Below are 20,082 nucleotides of genomic sequence, written 5' to 3' on the forward strand. Positions count from 1 at the left end.
TTTGCGACGACCCGACAATGAATGTCGAAAACAGGGAAGCTGGCGAAACATCATGGTAATTCTGAAGGAGTATGTACCGTTCCAAAGACCATTCCAAAGCACCAAACTATGAGTCTTTGACTACTGAACCACCCTTAAGCGCCTGTTGTAAAAACGCAATCTGCTCCATTTTAGGGCGCAGCTTCTTTGGCCACTTGCCTCAACTTTGATGTCCGTTTCTATTTATTTATAGTCCTTATCGACATGCTTACTAATAAATCCACTTATTAAATATATCAGTAAGCATCGTCTCAGCGCGCACTGCAAACATCAGCGCATCACTCAACGACTGCGGACGCTCGCTGTCACAACGATGGCGGGAGGAAACGCGGCAGCAGCAGCGAGCGAAATTTGTGCTGTCTGTCGCTTCAACGCAAAGCGAACACGCGTACACACAGCACGCACAAAGCTACGAGCCGTCGACGTACCTAGACTTTGCCCCCCAACGCAGATCGCTCGCAATACAGGGCCGCGCGAAAGCGCGCAGCCGCCACATGCGCATTTGCAGCCGCACAGAACGCCGCCTCCCTCCCTCCCCTCCCTCCGGTGCCTCACAGCGTTGGGAGCCTCGTATGCGGGGGAAGACGGCGCGCTTGCTCTTCCATTCGGCACTTTCGCGTGGCCCCGATCGCCTAAAGGCGATCCCGATCGCCTAAAGCCCGTTTAACATCTTAAAGTAGTGCCACGCTTTGAAGAATGTCGCCTCCTCCTCGCGTGCTCTGGCCGAAGCCGACGCCGCGTCGCTATTGGCCTAATAGCATCACGTGGGCCCTCTCGCCGTGCATCAGCGCCATTTTCGCTCGAGCAGCGTCTACGTAGTGGCGAGGAGTGCATGTGGGCTCCGTTGCTACGCTCGAGCAGTGTAGGCGGCGCCACGGTCGAGGAGGGAGTGTGAAAAAGAGAGGAAACGAGAAGGAGTGAAGGCGGAGGAGGAGTGTCGCACGAAGTTTAAGGGACTTTACGATCGTCAGCTTCCCTCACATGTACAGCGAAGGGATCGCGGTGACGGTGTTATCAGCCTTGCACTCTATACGGAACCTCACGGCGGCGCGACACCCACGCCAACGGCAGAAATGTGCATGGAGCGTCCGAATAATTGCTATCGCGATGAAACGTAGCGCAGAACGCAGGCGTCAGAGATGTTTTTGTTTCAGCGAGAAAACAATTTCTTTGATATGTGTAAGAAAGTGAACAACGAAGACGTGGGGCCTCACAGGTCAGATAAAAAAGTTGTTGATTTCTACCACAACGCAGTGTGCGAGATCCCCCTCTCCTGCGGTCGATGGTGCATCGGCCAAACTGGCCGTTCTCTCATCGAGTACCCCAGGGAGCATGCGAATTTAATGGAAGGGTGTGTTGGAAGGCATCCAGCTACGTATAGCGCTACCAGTGCAACCAGCGGCAGGCTTAGATCAGCGTTGTCAACCGCCGATTGCTCGCGCTATCCCTGCCTGAGATACGCGATTATGCGGACCCCTGAGATACGCGCTAATTTTGCCGTGGCCGGATGTCGGTTGTTTCGGATTGCCGACTTTTTTCCTTGAAACGCAAACCGATATAAAATAATTCGGTTTCCCTCCGAAACGAAGTTATAACGTACCCGCCAAAAATATGGTTTTGTTTTGTTCTGACACACTTCTTAAATGAGTGTACTTCGCCGTTTGCTTTCTTTCGGGAGCCGAAACATCACTGATGTGAATATTCTGAGCCTTGGTCGTTCGGTGCGTTTTACTGCTAATACTTTTAAAACGGATAAATTTGATGTAATATACAGGGTTCTCAAATACACCAAGAATATGTTATTACGACTTTCGCAATACCTTCGAAAACATTAGAACAAATTCACGTAAGATATATTTATATGACATTTGTCCGCTTTGGATATTCTTCCTGTGATAATTCATAAAATGCGATATCTGTTCTTGGTCAACCCTTACGGATTCGTAAACTTCGTGCTTCCATTTCTTTTTTAAACTTGACCACCTTCGCAATTTTTGGAAAAAAAATTATGTCATAAATGAGAATTGCGCTTGAAACAACCAGTATAGTTCATTAAAATCGGCCATGGTGTTCTATAAAAAAAGTATTTCTCAGTTTTACATATATTTTATTAGGCTTTGTCGTAGCTGATGCAAAGCTAAAGCTTAAACTCAATGGCTTGCAACATTTTCTCACCAACGCCGTAATTAAAGTGCCTTAGGAATGGAAAGTTCTAAGACTGGGATAACATTTCATTGCTAGAAGACACATATGTAAGGGAAACTTAGACACAACAATGTCCTAAATTCAACAGTTTATTCTTTGAAATATGCATATAATTAGAGTTCATGCACAGCCGTCCGTTTATCAGACTGGTCGATAGACTACATGCAGTGCTTATGCAGCGTTCACCATACTCCTTGATAGCACGTGGCTCAATGATTTCACGTACATCGTTATCCTGTACCTGGCAAGAACACTATCAGGAAACAAGGGAGCGTAAGACGTCCTTGGTGCTCTTTGTATAGAAGAAAAATGCCCCTCTAGTTGCTGCCTTTGTGATGCTGTAGGTCGCAAGAGACTAGGTCAATAACACCTTCTGTACATGGCCTGCTGTATCAGGATCCTTTAGGAAACTAGTAATGTCAACGCATTCTCTACACTAGCAGTTCAAATCTTGTCAGTAGTATTCTCTCTATCGTACTCGCCATGGTGACATAGTGGCTAAGGCGTTCAGCTGCTGGGCACGATGTCAAGGGTTTGATTCGTGACTGCAGAGGCCACATTCTAAGCAGGCAACTACAAAAACGCTCGTGTGCCTATATTTGTGTGTTCGTTGAAGAATAAGTGAGAACCCTTTCACTGGGGCATATCTCATGTACATAGGAGCTTACTTTAGGAGCTTTAAGACCTTGAAGAAATCAACCAGTATTCTCCCCATCACCATACCGAGTTCAGGTGAAAAGGCTATATCGGCGTATAAATAATTTCGTACATGGAAATGTTGAGGAGTTTAAAATACTCATACATTTACTTAAATATTATGCTACCAGCTCCATAACAACAGTACCAAGCTGTAATTTGATCCTTGGTTTCCTTCGTTCTGAAGAAACCTGAAATGCACTTCTCTATCGTTCTAGAACGAGGACGCTTAGGCTCTGCATTGCTTACAGCAGTAAGCATGACCTGAAGATAATGGCGCTCGACTTTGCGAAGGCCGTAGGAATGGGTGTCATCAAATCAGAGTAAGTTTTCGCACAACTATTCGAAAAGAGACTGTGTTGCTCATTTTTTGAGTTTTGTGCTGCGTTAAAGTATTTTCCAGTGACCTTAATGACTTAATTTATTCGACCACTTGCTCACATATATGTTCACCGCTCTTTTCCTTTTGTACGCCCTTTCTGCATTCTGTGCTTTCCGACATGTGTGCTTCCCACCTGTCTGTAATTTGTTTAATCGTGTCTTTTAACTTGTGACTACTACTAGAACTAGTACTGAGAGTACTAATGCTGATGGTATTATATAATGTTGTAGTGCGGCGTGCAGAGGAGTATGATGCCCACCGGCAGAATGTGAACAGGTTCAAATAGCAGGTAAAATGTTGAGCAGCCAGCAGTTTGATGACAGAAAAAATTGTACGCGAAATTTATATATGGCAGGTCAACTTGACAATTATAATGGTCTGCATTAACGAACGTACATGACTAGCATATTGGTAAGCGCCCTGTTAAACTGTTTTGTAAAGCAGTTTGCCTGCATATGATAATCGGTGGTTACTTGATGCTCAGTAAAGCATGAGAGAAGGATGTCGTCGATGAGCTTAGGCAAGAAGTAACGTCCGGTATCTGTGAAGAGCTGCTGTGGAGCACCATGGTGTAGGATGACGTTGTGCAGGATAAAATCCGAGATATCTGTGGCGTAGCTGGCAAATAGGGCCCCCGTAAGGGCGAGGCATGTGGTGTAATTGATCGCAACAGCAGCCTATTTGTCGCCGGTAGTCGACATCAGGTGCCCAGTAATTACGGAGAAATGGCGGTTATATAGGTTAGGGCGAAATCTTGCGATTGGCTAAGCCAACGCAAGGCACTCAAGTTCTGTAATAAGGTAGTTAGCTGAGTCGTGGACAGACGGCGGCTGTCGTAAGCGAGAACAGACTCTCGACGACACTGAATCTGGGCAAGAACAGTGCTGATGCTGTGACCACTAGTATCTGTGCGAACGTCGATAGGTGCGGAAGAGTCATAATGAAAAAAATGGGAGAGGGCGGGGTCATCAGGACTTTCATGAGTGTTTAGAAGGCTTCGGCGCGCCGTTGTACCCACGAGAAAGCGACATCCTTATTCAATAGCTCGGTGAGAGGGCGATATGTAAGCAGAATTTTGAAGAAATCGACGGAAGTAGGAGCAGAAACCAGTTCGAACGTTTTTTAACCGAACACGAGACCGGCAAGTTTCGCACAGCACTAATTTTGTCCGGGTCAGGTTGAATAACCTCAGAGTTCGTAAGGTGCTCTAGAACAGTAATATAGAGGCGAACGGAGCGGCATTTCGTCGGTTTGAACTGAAGTTCGGCAGCCCGAAAAACAGCAAGCACAGTTCTAAGGCTTTGAAGGTGGCTGTGAAACATTTAGGCGAAAGTTATTACATAATCGATCTAACGAAGACATATGTGCCAGTAGCCAGAGTGGAAGCAAGCAACAGAAAATAGCTAAGCTCCTGTAGACAAAAAGTGCATGATCATTGGGAAACAAAGGCTACATGTACTTTTTGTTAATATTCAGGTGGCGGTAGTCAACGCAAAACCTTGACGTGTTGCCTTTTTCTTGACGAGGGAAATTGGCTAGGCACGTAGACTAGTCCATGTTTCGATGATGGTATTTCTTGTCATATTTGAGACTTCACTCCAAACAATGCTTCACTCGGCAGCCAACACTTGCTAGGTGCGCCTACAGATCGGACTTGTGTAGCCAGTGTGAAAACGATAAATGATAATGCTTGTCTGGCCCCGAAGGGGCGGTCGTGCAAATGAAAAATGTTGTGGTGATTGTGCAGTAGGCAACGAAGATCATCAGCTTGGACAGGAGCAAAGTGGATAGCGATCACCTTGTCAAGGTTAAAGTAGGGCGAGGAAGAATCCGAACTAGAGAATTCTGGGACATTGCGGATTCAGGTACAAGCAGCAAGTGTGAGCGATGATGTGCCTTACCAAGAGACATTGCCACGGAACCAGACTTGACTAAGTTTGAAGAGGTAATTAGCTCACGACTTGTCAGCTAATCTTATTATCATTATTTTGGAACTTCTGCAGTGTTTTCGATGTTTGTTGCTGTTTGCTTTTCATTGGAGCTGCCTTATGTTCGCCTAATATGTACTAATGTTTTCTGTGCAATACTTGCAGCTGCCTTATGTTCTCCTAATATGTGCTAGTGCTTTCTCTGTAATAATTGAGGCTTAATTATCTTGTATATTACCTTTGTTTCAGTGTATTATTACTTTTGGTATATTCTCTTGTTCTTAGTATGATGTATATTCTATAACCAGTGCCTGTGATTGCCCCGCCCCCCCCCCCATGTAATGTATTTATTTATTTCTTCATACTGTCAACCCTGTGCTGAGGGTTCTTACAAGGACGGTTTAAATACAGGCAAACCGTATATACACGTGCATCAAGCGGCAGCGGAATCGCAAAAATACATGTTTCAAAATTTTTCAAATTCACAAAAATCACTGGCATCTGCGACAAAGATTGGTATGGCGTTCCAGAGTTCAATCACGGCAGGGAAAACAGAAAAGCGGAACACATCACTGTGAGCAAAGTACGGGCGTAAAACATATTCATGATTAACACGACTGCTTCGTTTTCCTGGAAGCTGCACATACTCATCTTTGTTGATTTTCAAATGTCCGTGTAGTATTCTAAAGAGACACTTTCAGACGATTTTTTTGCCTTCGTACTTCTAGTGTTTCCAGTTCACAAGACTGCAACATCAGTGTAACGGAATCTAAACGGCGGTACTTTGAGCATATGAAGCGCGCGGCACGACGTTGAACTTTTTCTAACTTTGTAGTAATTTCTTTCTAGTGAGGGCTCCAGATGACTGAGGCATATACAAGTAAAGGTCTAACAAAAGTTTTATAAGCTATCAGCTTTACATTTCGCGAAGCTTGACCTAGTCTTTGCCTTAAAAAACCTAATCTCTGATTCGCCTTCGAGCACACATTCTCTATGTGCGTATGCCATGTCAGATTATGCGTAACTGTAACACCTAAATATTTAAACTGGTTAGTACGAACTAACAAATTACCATTGATGTAATAGTTAAAAGGCAGAACGTTTACTTTCTTAGTCATATGTGTTTATGCTGATTTATTGTAGTTTATATTCGTATCCCGCGACCTCGTGCTCAGCAGCCCAACACCATAGCCACTGAGCAACCATGGCGGGTAGTTGAAAGAACCGCTGTCTCTATGTATCTGTTTGTTTCTACGTCCTCCTTCAGTCGCGCTTACACGCTCTATCATGGAGTGACCTATTGATTCTGGATCGCTGTACAGGAAGCTTCATTTGGGTGACGATGACACACAGTTGCGGCAGTGACGGGTATTATGTCCAACGCGTGAGCCATTAGTCCATTTCTTATCAAAAATAATTCTGCAAGAAAGAACAGCGTTTCCCAAATTTGTTTGTATAGCCATAACATTTTCAAAGACATTTTCATTCTGAAAATTCATTATTTGATTGGTTTCTAGTTAGAATTAACACATAAAAATTGCTCTATAGGGTGGCTTTCCCTGAATGCCTACTGTAACATGTCTTTGGCAGTGGGAGCAGCACATCGGGCTGAATGAGTGTGGCACGTCATTGGCGCTATTGGTACAACCTTCCATGACACGTGCAGCTCGGGATTCGAGGTTCAAGGTTTAAAACATATCGATCATCTGGTGTTTTCCAGTCGGTTGGGTACCGATGGCGAGTGGCGAACGACGGAAACTGCGAAGTGGTTTTGCAGTTCTGGTTGGCGGTAACACCAAGAACCGGTCAAAGACATGGAAGGGCCAAATTTGTCATCTCTTGTCGCGTAGCGGATTGTAAAAACAAGATATAAGATATCTAACCCAGGGATAAAAGATCAGCCATATGGTGTTTCTTTTTATTATTTTTTTATTATTTCGTGGAAGGGGCCTGGACCAGTGGGAGGGATTATCTGCTCCGCTGGAGGTCATTGAGGTTCGGTAACACCGCATTTTGAGCGCGGTGGTATAAGATGAGGCTTATAGCGCACAAAATGATGAGGACACAGAAATACGTGGTACACGCAGGCGCTGCAAGCAGTTCAGCGAGCTATGGTTTCTCTGAAAGAGAATAAAGAAAGCGACAGATAATTGTGCTAGTGCAAAAAAATTACTAAAATGAATTCTATATGAACATAAAGAAAAGGAGGGCAAAAAAAAAACTAAGCAACCCAATGAAAAATAACCGAGTACTCTTGCCAATACCTTGAAATTCAGCAAAGCAATTAGATTCTTAAGCTCTTTTTCAAAAGTTTATGCCTATTAGTTGCAATGTATTCAACGTAATAATGAGGTATGATTCTCTGTATTTCTATTTCGGTCATAACAGAAATTTAACTGTAGGATGCAGAGTAAGTTCATCAAAGCTATGAGCTGGTTAATTGAAATGCTCGGCAAAGGCCTCGGGAAGGTTTTCAACGCTATCCACGCGATATCCGTTTATCCTGACGTTATGCAACAGCACTTAGCTATTTTTCATTGGGTTGCTTAGTGTTTTATTTTTCTGCTCTGCGTTTCTTCTTTCTACTTTTATTTCTATATTGAATCCATTCTTCTAATTCTTTTTCCACGAGTACAACTTCCTGCAACTTTCTGCAAAGACGATAGCTCGCTCAACTGCTTGCAGCACCTGTGTGTACCACGTCTTTCAGTGTCCTCGTCCTTTTGTGCGCCATAAGCCTGATCATGTCATACCAACACACCGAAAACACTGCGCCACTGAACCTCACTGACATTCAGCGGAGCAGATAATACACCCCCCCCCCCTCCCCCGTCGTCGTCCAGGCCCCTTTCCACGAAGAAAAAAACAAGGTCGGCTGACACACAGGGTTACTGCACATTCTCCCACTGAGGTTAAAGAGCCTCGCCGCTAACAAACCCTCGGTCGTTGCCTCGTCAACCCGCCTACCCTCTCTCACCTTTAGAATAATTTTGCTTTCATATACTGTGCCGAGGAAGGCATATGTCGCCTTGAAAAAGTTCACTTGTCGAAACGTTGGCTCCCGCGTTTACCTCGTTTTCGTTTCGCTCATCGCTCTCAAGTGATGCATTGTAGTTGCGCGCTGTCTAATCCTGTGTGTGCCTGCTTTTGATTGAGCTTAGTACTCAGAGTTTCCGTCATCCGCCTGGTCCCTGCGCTATCCTTCGCGCTCTAATTAGAGACATCTTCATGAGCGTAAAAATATACGGATACTGTTTCCGAAATAAAACATCAGACTGAGCACACAGCAATCTTTCAGAATGAAGTAACGCAAGCGTCACATTATTCTTGATTTACGTAAGTAATTATTTTCCATAACGTTATTACTCTTGCGTATGACGTATATTTCTTCACAGCTGATTGTTGACCAGGCAGAATCCCGTTGCCATTATTTTGCTGTATCCGCCCTCACTCAATGCTTCTTTAAAACTTCTCTTAAAATATTGACAAATATATACATTTCAAGAGAACAGACCGGTGGGCTAGTTGTTAGTTTTCGTTCCCTTCTATTGTCCTGCGAGCTTTCTTGCCTTTTGCCTCGAATTATATACATTTATTGTCCCTCTCACTAAGATTGTCCTCCGCAGTGACATCAACCCGGGTCTCATCGCGGACTGGCTGGAACTTACTGAGATTCCCGAGACGGAACTGTGGTTTCGCAGCAGCGGTGAACGGCGTTTCAGCGAATTCCTTGTGCTGCAGAGCGGGTACTCATACATGCACATAGAACCAGAACTCTGGCCTGCGATGAAGTTTTCGAACTTGATTTAAGCGATACTGCGATTTCAGCTTAACTGGCCACTGATTAAGGTGAGTGTGATATTTCAGAGGTTACAATTACTTGGTTGCTTCAGAGTAACAAAGCAACAAAACTATATGAAAACAGCTTTGTGGACTCTATCGACAATCCGCCTGAGCATTCGCTTCAGCACACAGCGTGGGCGTAGAAATGACAGATACGCACATGACCCACTCCTTTTTGGTTCCACACTGCGCCGTACGGGAAGTGTTATCTTACAAAAATGTTTGTTGAGAAGTGATTGAAAAGTTGTTCGAGAATATCAACAACTGGTGTTTAAAGTATGTTGAGTGGTCGTTGTAGCGTTTTGAGGACTTTACTGCCAAGCGTTCTAAATAGGCCAGTTGGATTGTGGTGAAAAATTGTTGAGATATTTTAATTTTTGGTGTTTTCGTTTATCATTGACGTAATATTGAACGTCCAAATTCAAAGCATACTTACAGTCAGTTGAATTATTGTGCGATTTCAATTTCAGGAGTTGTTGCCATATCGCAGGCAACATGATCAAGGTTAGCATTGAAAGGCAATGGAATGAATGTTATTTTTGTAGCAATTGTACTAGGCGACGTTGAAAATTGTCCCAGTGTTTAATTGAAGTACAGTTTAAGTAGGCTGTATTGAGGAGTTCTCTTTTTACCTTAGACGTTGCCATTATGTAGTGTTTGCGTATAAGACGACTTGTGGAAATTCAAATCTACCAGCTTCTGCATTCCTAGGTTGGGTCACTGTGCCGCTCAAAGCATATTTTTCCGAGTCGTATACACATTTATATTTAAATTGGAGGTTGTAATGTTTAGTGTAGTTTGGAATAAAAGCGAACGTACTTCCTGGCAAGTATGATTCAAACTGCGGTAAATCAGACTATAAAGGTAGAATGTGATAAAATTGCATTTGCGCAGGCTGCCTCATATGTAGACAACACTGTGGTGGAAAGTGTGGGCCGAGGATCTCAGACGTGCAACAGGGAAGACAGTATACATAGAAAACCACTTTATATCAGCGTACAGCGCGCAAGCTTATATAGCGATACATAAATCACAGACGCAATTGACCTTAGCATCACAGTCAATTGCCAAAGCGAATATGTAGTCTCAGTTTTACAGTAAAGGACTTCCGTCATACGAAGTGTCTTTACACGGCACATCGCGCCCTAGACGAAGTGGGGAATGCTTCCGAAGTCGCCGACCACTCACTTGAACACAGGCGCCGGGCAAAATGTTCATTTGGTCTCCAACACCTGCGAGAAGGTACGTTGTAGGTGCTTGCGATGGAAGCTTCTCACAGGGTGCCGGCAGAAGTGTGGGGCCACTGCGTCATCTTTACGGGCCTAGCGGCGCTCGCACAGTGTAGCTGCACGATAAACGCGATCCTAAACCTCAATCGTCCAATTGTAAACACGGCGATGGCCCCTACAAACAAATTCTACTTATGCCTTCAGCCCTTCGGTACACGTCACCGCCAAAGCGAAAGTGAACCATGACAATCATACAAGTGTTGCGCTTAATGTAAAATAAGATTTCTCAACACAGTGTAGTTCAGCTGTAGTTCAATAAAACGTTGGAAGCAATTTGTAACACCGAGAAGCAATTTGTAACACCACTCAGTGCAATTTGTACATCAGTGCAATGACTTGCATTTACTTACAAACAACATATAAAAGGAGGCATGTCGTAGTGGTGAACCCTGGAATGATTTGGCTCCAATGCAATACGATACTTTTCGTATTCCACCAAAGTGTCAAAGCAGCTATATCCATTTTGAGCTAGCTAGCCTTATTGTAAAACAACTTGTCATCAAACATATTTAGGGAGTTCGCTAGCAGACCTCTACCTTTGGTTTCTGCAGTGGTCTTAAATAATGGCGGTACTATCTCATTCGTATTTTCCTCGGATAAACATGCAGGTAGTGAAATTAGAAAGGTGTTTTTTTGTTCGTAATAGCTGTTTCCAAATTGTCAGCCACCTCGGCTATAAAAGAAAGTGAGAAACAGCTCGTTTACAAAGATCGTAAAACAAGGCCATTGATGAAATTCTTTCCAAACGCCGATACATTTTTCGTTCGTTAGTGGCTCTGATCGATTAAGCACAACCCGTGCCGTTCATGCCTCAGAGGTGGCCGATTCCTCCGCCTGCCTCTGCTCAGCACATCAGCCGAGGTGAGCCTTGCTCAGAGATGCGGTCTCCTGAGCGAAGTCCAACATGGCGTCATTTCAATATCACCTCACTGATTGCGTTGCATATGTGGGTCGAAATTAAGTAGCTTCTCCTGGCAACAGATAAAGCCATGTAAACGGTGCAGGTATCACCAGCAGCAACTGCCTATTTTGACGTCAACTGCAGGACAAAGACTTTTCCCAGCGATGTCCGATTGCCCCTGCTAGCGCTAGCTAATACCGACTTGCACCTGCCCGTTTTCTGATTTCATAACCTGCCCTTATTTCCTGCCGACCTCGACTACGCTTCCCCTCCCTTGGTACCCACTGTTTAATTAAAATGAAAAAAACTAAACTTTACTATGCATTCGCCAAGGCACTAGTGCTCTCTCACTTTATCAATTTACTGATTCAGTAATTTTCAGAATAGAGAAAACAAACATGGCGTGAGAACATTTGGAAGTTACTGCACGAGTAATTAGGTGGCACACGCACAAAAATTCTGCAGCAAGCGACGTGTACACAGGCTTCTCGGGTGCATTCCGGAGAAGCTTACCCTTTTAGCAGCGTCCCGTCTGTCCTTCATAAACCTTGCCTCATCTAAACCGGATCTAATACGTAGGGTAGACAAGACTGCGCAGGGGAAGAAGAACTGACTATAATATATTAATGAACGAGCTCATTGCCTGCCCACTGTGCCGACCGCACGAGTGAGCCATGGTTTTACTAGATTAAGATAATTGGTTGGAGCAATAAGGCATGCGCCCGATAAGTTTTGGTAGCACAGTATGCTATGACGCCTTATTGAACAATATTGTGAAAGAGAAGTATTGCCTGTGTTAGTGACGCGACTATATCATGTCTTGCGCAAAAATCTATTTTGTGAATTATAACGTGTCTCTTAGGTAAATTGTTCATTGTATGTTCAAGGGGGAGGCGGGTATTACGTTTTGCCAATGTTCGCAATTACGTCCTGAATTTTCACTCCGGGTATACACCAGAACACCGTGAATTCAAAAGGCGCCGCCATATTGATGAGCGCCGGTCGCGCCATCTATCCCAAGCGCCGCGAAGTAGCAGGCCTGGGCTGCCGCGCCGGGAGATGCGACCCGGCGCGAAAGCGAAACTTGGGCTTTTTAGCTGGGCGGAAGGCGTGTTTCACGCTTTTTCTAACCTGTCATATTCGCTGTCTGGATTCAATCAAACTTCAAGACCTCGTGCAAGTCCACAATGGACACACTGAGTGCTGTGCAGACTGCAGAAGCGAATACATCGGGTAGGTACGCTATTACGTTTGTACAAACCGCGCGCTATATGCTAGAACACCTGTGAGCTTTTTGGCACGTAACCTGTGAAGGAACATACAGCACTGTGTTGGTGCCATATATAATTAAAGCACGCAGAACACTGTCATCTGCACTTTCAGTTTGGTCTTGTTTGTAATGGTCTCTACTGGGTTGGCCGCGCTTGGCAACCAACTGGTGAGGTCGTTTGACTGCCTGGTTAGCAGACGCCTGCCCTTCACCACCTGCACACTGAAAACAAAATAGATGTTATAGTAAGAAGGGCTGTAGTTCTTTCCCATGCCATCACTTTTGCGAAGATATAAAGTCCTCTCAAAATGAAATAGAAAATACACCAGGCCAATTGTATCGTGCAACCACTTAAGAGTACAACATTCAGAACAAAAGCCTACAGCACTCGAACAAGCAGCATATGATGCTAAACCTGCACTCATTGCAAAATGAGGTACTACAGTAGTTATAATGTTCAACTACATATGCAGTCAAAGCCCGTATAACAGGGCGAGCATGACAGATGCAGGTGTTGTACAGTTGCACAAACCATGACAGGGCACGTAAAATTACCATCCCTACTTAAAGCTGCATCATCAGGACCCCTTTGGTACAAGACAACAACCGCACCTGCATTCCAAGAAATTAGCCCCACCAACTGCAGCTACCTGGTACCAGACCTGTTTCGCTTGTGCGAGGCCATCGGATTGTTGGCGCTCCCTTAGAAAAGAAAACAGTAAAAAAAAACTAGTGAGAACGATCAAAATTTTGTTACAAAATACAAGAATAATTAAGCACCTTATTTTCCTCGCCATATGAACGGAAATATTTTGCGCTTTGCCTCGCGTAACAGCCCGCACGCAGTTTAGAGCTCAGGAGGCTCAAATGAATTCGTTACGAATGACACCTGCAACACCAGCTCGTAAAGGTAGGTGCGCTGCAAGAACACCTTCGGTGACGAGTAGTCGTCGTTTACGTTTTTGTGGACGCATGCTACGTGACGAGCAGACTTCGGTTTACTTTCATTAGCAATAACGTTCACCAGCAAGGCCTACAACTTGACGTTCACGCTTAATGGTCATTCCGTGCACCAGCTGCAAGTATGGCTAACCGCAAACTCAACTGTTCCGCTTAACCGTCGGGAGCTCTGCCTGAATGAAAACACGAAAAGGCTTGCCTTTTTGTTATAGCCAAGGCGAAGCACCGGCGCGGGATTCTGCTCTGTAGGCTTGTTGCCCAGAAAGTGCTCAGAGCAAACCTGCGTATTACGTTTGTAGGGCGCCAAGTTGAACGTGGCACCAAAATATACACAGATCGAATACTCATTCGTGCATTTTCACTGGGTTGGTAGTTCTTCCTATTCACTGCAGCTATCCACCGGTGGCGCAGCTTGGCATTATTCGTTGCGGATGGAAATCGGCGCAGGCTGAAAACATCGCACCGGCACGATTCCCTACGTGTGTTGTGCTCTTCGCAAACAGCGCTAAGCAACCTGCTCCTTTTCCGCTGGTTGTTTTGGCGTCCAAACCCGACGCAATGATGCCCAGATGACTTCTTCTACTGTGGATCCGTGTGAACGGGCACATTTCCGCACTTTGGAGCCCTAGAGCTGGCGCTTGCCATGTATACTGGTCGCCGGCGAATACACTTTGGCAGCCCAGTACAAAATAGCGCCGGTCGACCGGGCAACCCGGGTGCGAGAGTATGCGTTCGGTTAGTCTGGGTGCGAGACTAGCGTGTTCTGGTCTATATATTGCAGTACATCAAATATCAATAAGCAAGTTACGGTAGTAGATAGCGCGTGAACTTTCTTAGGGCTGGTTCTTTCGTATTCACTGCTTTCCCGTCTGGCGTAATCAGTACCAGTCGTAAAAGGTTAACCAACCGGGCGCACAAGATGTTCCGTCCAGTCCCTCCCTTTCGCCAGATTCTGTTATATATATTGTACGCACTGTTCCTACGTCTCTTTAGAACTGTGCTCAAATAGCACGGCTGAAAAAAGGACACACAGATAAACAAGCACAGCAGAACAAGTGCTGACTGCCAACTGCAAGTCAGCGTTTGTTCTACGTTGATTTTTTTTCTGAGTGTCCTTGTTTCAGTCGCGCTGTTTGAGCATAGTTCGAAAGATGATCCGACTGCCCTCACTATGATGTTATCCCTTGGGTTCTTAGTGACAAGTCATAGGTGGAAAATATGGTAATTGCTGCAAGCTACAACGTATGGCCGAGTAATTGAGCAGATAGCCACCTATGATCCTGCTGGCAATAGAAATAATTCTCTCAGTTGAAATCGTCAATTTAATCGAAAACGCTCATCGACGAGAGCTTCGCTCGTTCACAATGCCTCTTCAATTTTAGTGGTGTACATCACTCTATGGAGTCAATCACGCCAGCAATATTTTACCAAATACAATTGGCACCTCCAAAATAGACGAGCTTTCGTGCGGCGTTGTGACAAATATGATGTAAATCCAACAGTTTAAGTTCGCGCAGCTGCTTATGCCAAATTTTCGAATAGATAAAGGAGCTTACCCAGGCAGGGTGTGCCAGCTTGTCCACATAAATATCTTGCTATGGCTCTAAAACAACAAATAACCAAAACTGTGCTTTGTTTCCAATTTCTGCTGATACAGGCAGTAAAGGACAAGCATCTTGCGCTGTGTGCTGATCACTCTCACCAGAGTGACCCTGCGAAAACTATTCGTCGGAATTCCTTCATAAATCACGTCAAGTCAAGAAGGATGGCACATATGAATAGATTGTGCTTTGGTGAACCAACACCAGCCATCAAGTGCGATGCAGGTCGGCCCCCTGATGCACTTGATTGACTTGCGCTCAAGCAGCATCGGCAAGTACACCTGTGAACGCACTAATACTTCTATTTCCCCCATTAGCTTCTTTCCCGCTCCAGTACTTCTCCTGTCGTAATCGCCCATAGTAGCGGTTATGCTTATATCGAGTTATTAAAGCTTTCCAGCGCTGCACTTTCTCTTAAAGTGTTTCTTGCAAATAACCTTGCATTCTTTTTTAATTGTGATGACATTTATGGCTTCAGTGAAGCTCCTGCCCAATAGTAGGGTAAGGATCCCATCATGTAAAAACGATATTTTTTATGTGACTTTCTTCCAATGATGTATCCAACGGACACACTTCTGCACATGTAATTTTAATCACAATACGTTGCTTCCTTTTTCCCCTTCCAGGCTATTGTACACATATTTTAAAACCGAGTAATAACAAATAGAACTCGGTGTGAGGCCTAAGTAGTGAACACGGCTGCTTCCGAAGTGTCTACGTTAAATGCAATCGCTTGTGCTATGCCTTTGTCCGCCTATAATAAACATTTGCGAATGAATTTTTTGTTTCATCATTTAGGTAGCCACAGACTGTGGGTTCCCTTCGCCTCTTCACTAGGGAAACGATTAGCAAGATGCTTGCGATGCGAGGAATGTCCCCGCCATACTATTTCACTGTAGTTCAGTTGGGCAATACTATTCTGTTGTCTTCGTTTATTTTACTAATTGTCTAGAAGTTCAACAGAGGGCCCTCTGTAAGAAATGTCAGATAATAAGGCATGCATGTTGTGCTTCTGAGCTATAGGGTATTGTTTATGAAACTTGTTCTGATGTATTTTCGGACTACGGTGAACGTTTTAAATATGCCTTGTCGTGACTGCTTCAAGCCAAAATCTAGTGGAAATGGCGCAGCTTGATTGATTGGGACCGCAGCTTTATTAATAATCAGAAGACATAATGTGAAAACAGCGCTGCGTAGGTCCCCTCTTCTATTCTGTTGTCCGATGTACGGTTTCAGGGCTGTTTTTTTAAACGTTATTATATGCCCCATTGGGAAAAAATCCATCGTAGTCGGCGTGGCCTGAAGATGGTACCAGAAATGGTACCGCAAAGATTAAAGTGAACACGTCAGAAAATGCTCGGATCGACGTCAGATTTCTGAGGTAGGTTCCTGTAAACAATGTAAGTTCATGGCTTTTGAAAACAAAATTGTTACATTGCGGTCTGGGTGGCAATCGAACCTGGGCCTCCGGGGTGGGAGACGAGCATGCTTCCGCGCCACCACGACGGCTCCAGGGCTGTTTAAAGGTGAGCAAATGATGGGTGATTAATAGCACACGTCACGGTCAAAGCCATTGGGGTGACAAAACGTGTGGCCTAGTGCGTGCCTGTGTGGGCACGTTATGGTGTAACCAAAGGAGAAGAGGTGACGCCGCGTCATGAGCGCATAAAACGAGCGCGTTCACGACCCTCCGAGGTCTACAAACGCTTGAATGCTTTCGCATTAAAAGACGTGGGCAGTCTTAAGTGCCTCTGCAGAATTTTTATTTATTTGTGTTATGTTATTTCATTTTCCTTCTCCTAAACTGACGTCGATATCTTTCAGATGTAAGAAATCTTTCAGCGAGATTTCAAGGCGTCAATGCTGAGACATCATACGCATTGACCGTAATATTTCAACTCCCAGGACTCAACCAATATGGATAAATAGTCTCATAGTTATATGACAAATTTTTTGTCCGAGAGTTACGTAGTTGCAGTGGTTTGCACACTTGAAAGCTTGTTGACTGAACTACCATGAAGTTGTGTCGTGAGTTAGCAAAAACGGCATGCTGATTTTTAAAACAGTCGAATTCTCCACATGTCCAAATACAGTGTCCCCTTTATCAATAGGTATAGATATACCTTAGGTAAACTATGTAAGTGAGTGCAGATATCGCTTTCGTACGTATTGAAGTAGCTACAAGATTCATATCTCATGGATTGCGTTCAGTAAAGCGCTGGTGTTAAAAGATGTACTTGCAAAGTGTACACGATAAAAGGCACGCATCTAGAAAAGAATGCATAAGCAATTCAACATCGAGAGACATCTTTTCCTGAAGTTCTATGATTTAAAACGCAAGGGAGATGGCGGTTTTATAACGGTGCTTTTGTGAATCGCCTAGAGTAATGCTGAACCAAATTGAGACGGAAGGCAATAAAGAAGACAATTCAAAATCTTCATCTGTAGTAATGCTCTAATCGAACGTGCCGAATGCGCAACAAGCCTACTGTTCCTATCTGCGGGTTTCGAAAAAATTACTCCGCAAACTCCTCTGAATGTTTGACTGCTGTCAGCGAGTTACAGTTGGCAGCAGCTACGGCGCTACAAATGGTTAATAGGCTTGTAATTCTTCGTGAACTTAAAGTATCAATAAATATAAAACTTGTACAATATTTTTAATATGCTCTCCAGCTAAAATATGCGGACATTTACTGTGAGAGGAGGCTTCATAAAGTATACACGGCGCAAAAACAAAAAGACGGGTGCATACACAACATTGAAACTCCCGCACCAGTTCACCATGACGTCATGAATTTTGATGTCATCTAGTTCAACACGGCTAATTCCTTTTTATCAGTAAACATTGACCACATTGTATTTCAGACTACCCAAACAAGGGATCTAGAAAGCTTTCAAAAGTATTACGGCACTGCAACGACCCAACTACAAGCACACGTATTACAATGTCTAATGTCACAGTGTTGTACCAAGTTTGCCATTTCGGCGTGATGTTAAAACACGAAAGCTTGCCATTAAGTACTATCTAGTATCGTTGAAAACTTATTATCACCAAATTAGCGAGTTTATTTAACAGTACAATATCAACCTAAACTGATTTAATGTTTGTCTTTTGAGTCTCTTTGGGAACACGCAAGTACTGAACAAAACTATCACATGAACTTCAGCATTACAAGAAAGTCTCTTATGCGGGTGCGCACGCTGCACTTTCCATCGCGATAAACCTAAATCGAGATCCTCTTTCCGATCGCAATTGACGCATTTGCGAGAAATACGGCACGGAGCCAATCATAGTCAAGATGTTCGATCGCAATCGGGGTCGATCGTAATGGAAAATGTCCACGTGAAACCGGCAACGAAGCGATATATGTATAAGATCCTGCCATGGCGTTTAATTGATAAATTATAGGGATACTTCAGGCACATTTCCGCCATAGTCGTCGCTGCAAAGTTTAGTATTTATTTATTTATTTATTTATTTATTTATTTATTTATTTATTTATTTATTGTCATACTCTCAAGGCCCGGAGGCATTACAGAGAGGAGTGGTGATTACTGCAAACAAATTCATTAACAATATTCTTGAAGTTGGTGGCTTCAGAAATGGCAGTGATGGAGGCAGGGAGGCGGTTCCAGTCATTCGTCGTTCTTGGTATAAAGGAATCAAAATAAACGTTGGTGCGACAAGTTGGAACTTCAACCTTAAAACGATGATCCGTGCGTGACGATATGTATGATGGCAGAGAGATTAGTTCGTCCTTAAGTGTTTCGTTAGAGTAATAAATCTTGTGAAAAAGGCATAGGCGAAAGTACTTACGACGTACCTCTAGGTTAGGCAAGTCAAGGGTTAGTTTCATTGATGAGACACTTGCATGACCGTAGGTTGTAGGTGTGAGGGCGAGCCGAGAAGTGCGGTGACGTCATCTCGTTCACTCGAGGGAGGAGGTGGGGAGATGAGCGCGCGCTATCGCTAGCACGCTTTCCCTCTTTCACTCGGACCACAGCTGCGCATGATGCGGCTGAGCGTAGTGGTAATCTGCGGCGGCTGCTGAGTGGCTAACGCCAGCTATATTCGCAGGCAACTTTTCTTGGCTATGAACCGAAGGGTACGGAAACTAAGCGCGCATCTTTCATTGCTGCTGGAAGCAGTCCAGTAGGTTTGTTCACGCTTTCTTACCTGGGAGATAGAAACTGTTTTTCGTGTTTTTTACACCACCTAACTTGAAGCGATGCCTAACATTTACCAGCCTGCTATTGGCATTTTATTGCATTTTTAGTTTGTGCTTTTGAGTTTTTACAACACCCGAAACCTTCTCACGCTTTGCACATTCATCAAACGCAAAATATAACAAGTGTCTACTGCTGATTGTTTTTTTGCTTGCTATCCCCCCAATCAACTCCCCTGAGTGGCTATTGCCCAACTTCAGCAACAAAATACTGTTGGAGCACACACACAGAAAAAAGTGTTTGCAGCGTCTGCGCGGAAACCAAGCGAACGCATCTGGAAATCGCAACCTTCGACATCTTCAAACGAATGAGCGAGCTGACTGCTGCGCCTGCTCTACCGACGCCATACAGCTGCTTCGGAGCTCCGACGCAGGCTGCGATGTTCGCTGCTCATAACTTGGTGCACATCGGACGTGAATACACATTGATTCACGCCGAATTACCTGCATCGACCTTCACTAATGACGTTGTGCGAGGTTGGTGAAACCGAAACCGGTTCCGAACGCTCCCGGATTACATTGCGTACAAGTAGTCATGTGCAGAAGCTCCGCCCCTGTAGCTTTCGCTTCATACTGTTGTCCGCGTGTTTATAGCGTGTGGCGTCGTCTGTGCTGTGTTCTTAATATGTGCTCAGTTGGCGGGGCAGTGAAAAAGAGCAAGAAAGACTGTGTGTCGACGCTGCTGCTGTTCTCATAGCCAGTGTCCACGACCATAGAGTGAGAAGTGTTATTGTTTGCCTGT

General features: G+C 44.4%; 1 protein-coding gene across 1 annotated transcript in view; it reads left to right on the forward strand.

The window, feature by feature from the left end:
- LOC135899902 (dehydrodolichyl diphosphate synthase complex subunit DHDDS-like) overlaps positions 1–15,506 on the forward strand; it is a 41,646-nt gene extending 26,140 nt beyond the window's left edge. Inside the window, exons 5-7 of the mRNA XM_070526735.1 lie at positions 3,159–3,263; positions 8,877–9,099; positions 15,171–15,506. Coding sequence (XP_070382836.1) covers positions 3,159–3,263; positions 8,877–9,060 — 289 coding nt within the window. The 3' untranslated portion in view covers positions 9,061–9,099; positions 15,171–15,506. The remainder of the gene's footprint in view (positions 1–3,158; positions 3,264–8,876; positions 9,100–15,170) is intronic.
- The last annotated feature ends 4,576 nt before the right edge of the window (positions 15,507–20,082 follow it).

This window comes from Dermacentor albipictus, chromosome 10 (assembly GCF_038994185.2).
Source record: "Dermacentor albipictus isolate Rhodes 1998 colony chromosome 10, USDA_Dalb.pri_finalv2, whole genome shotgun sequence".
Taxonomy (NCBI): domain Eukaryota; kingdom Metazoa; phylum Arthropoda; class Arachnida; order Ixodida; family Ixodidae; genus Dermacentor; species Dermacentor albipictus.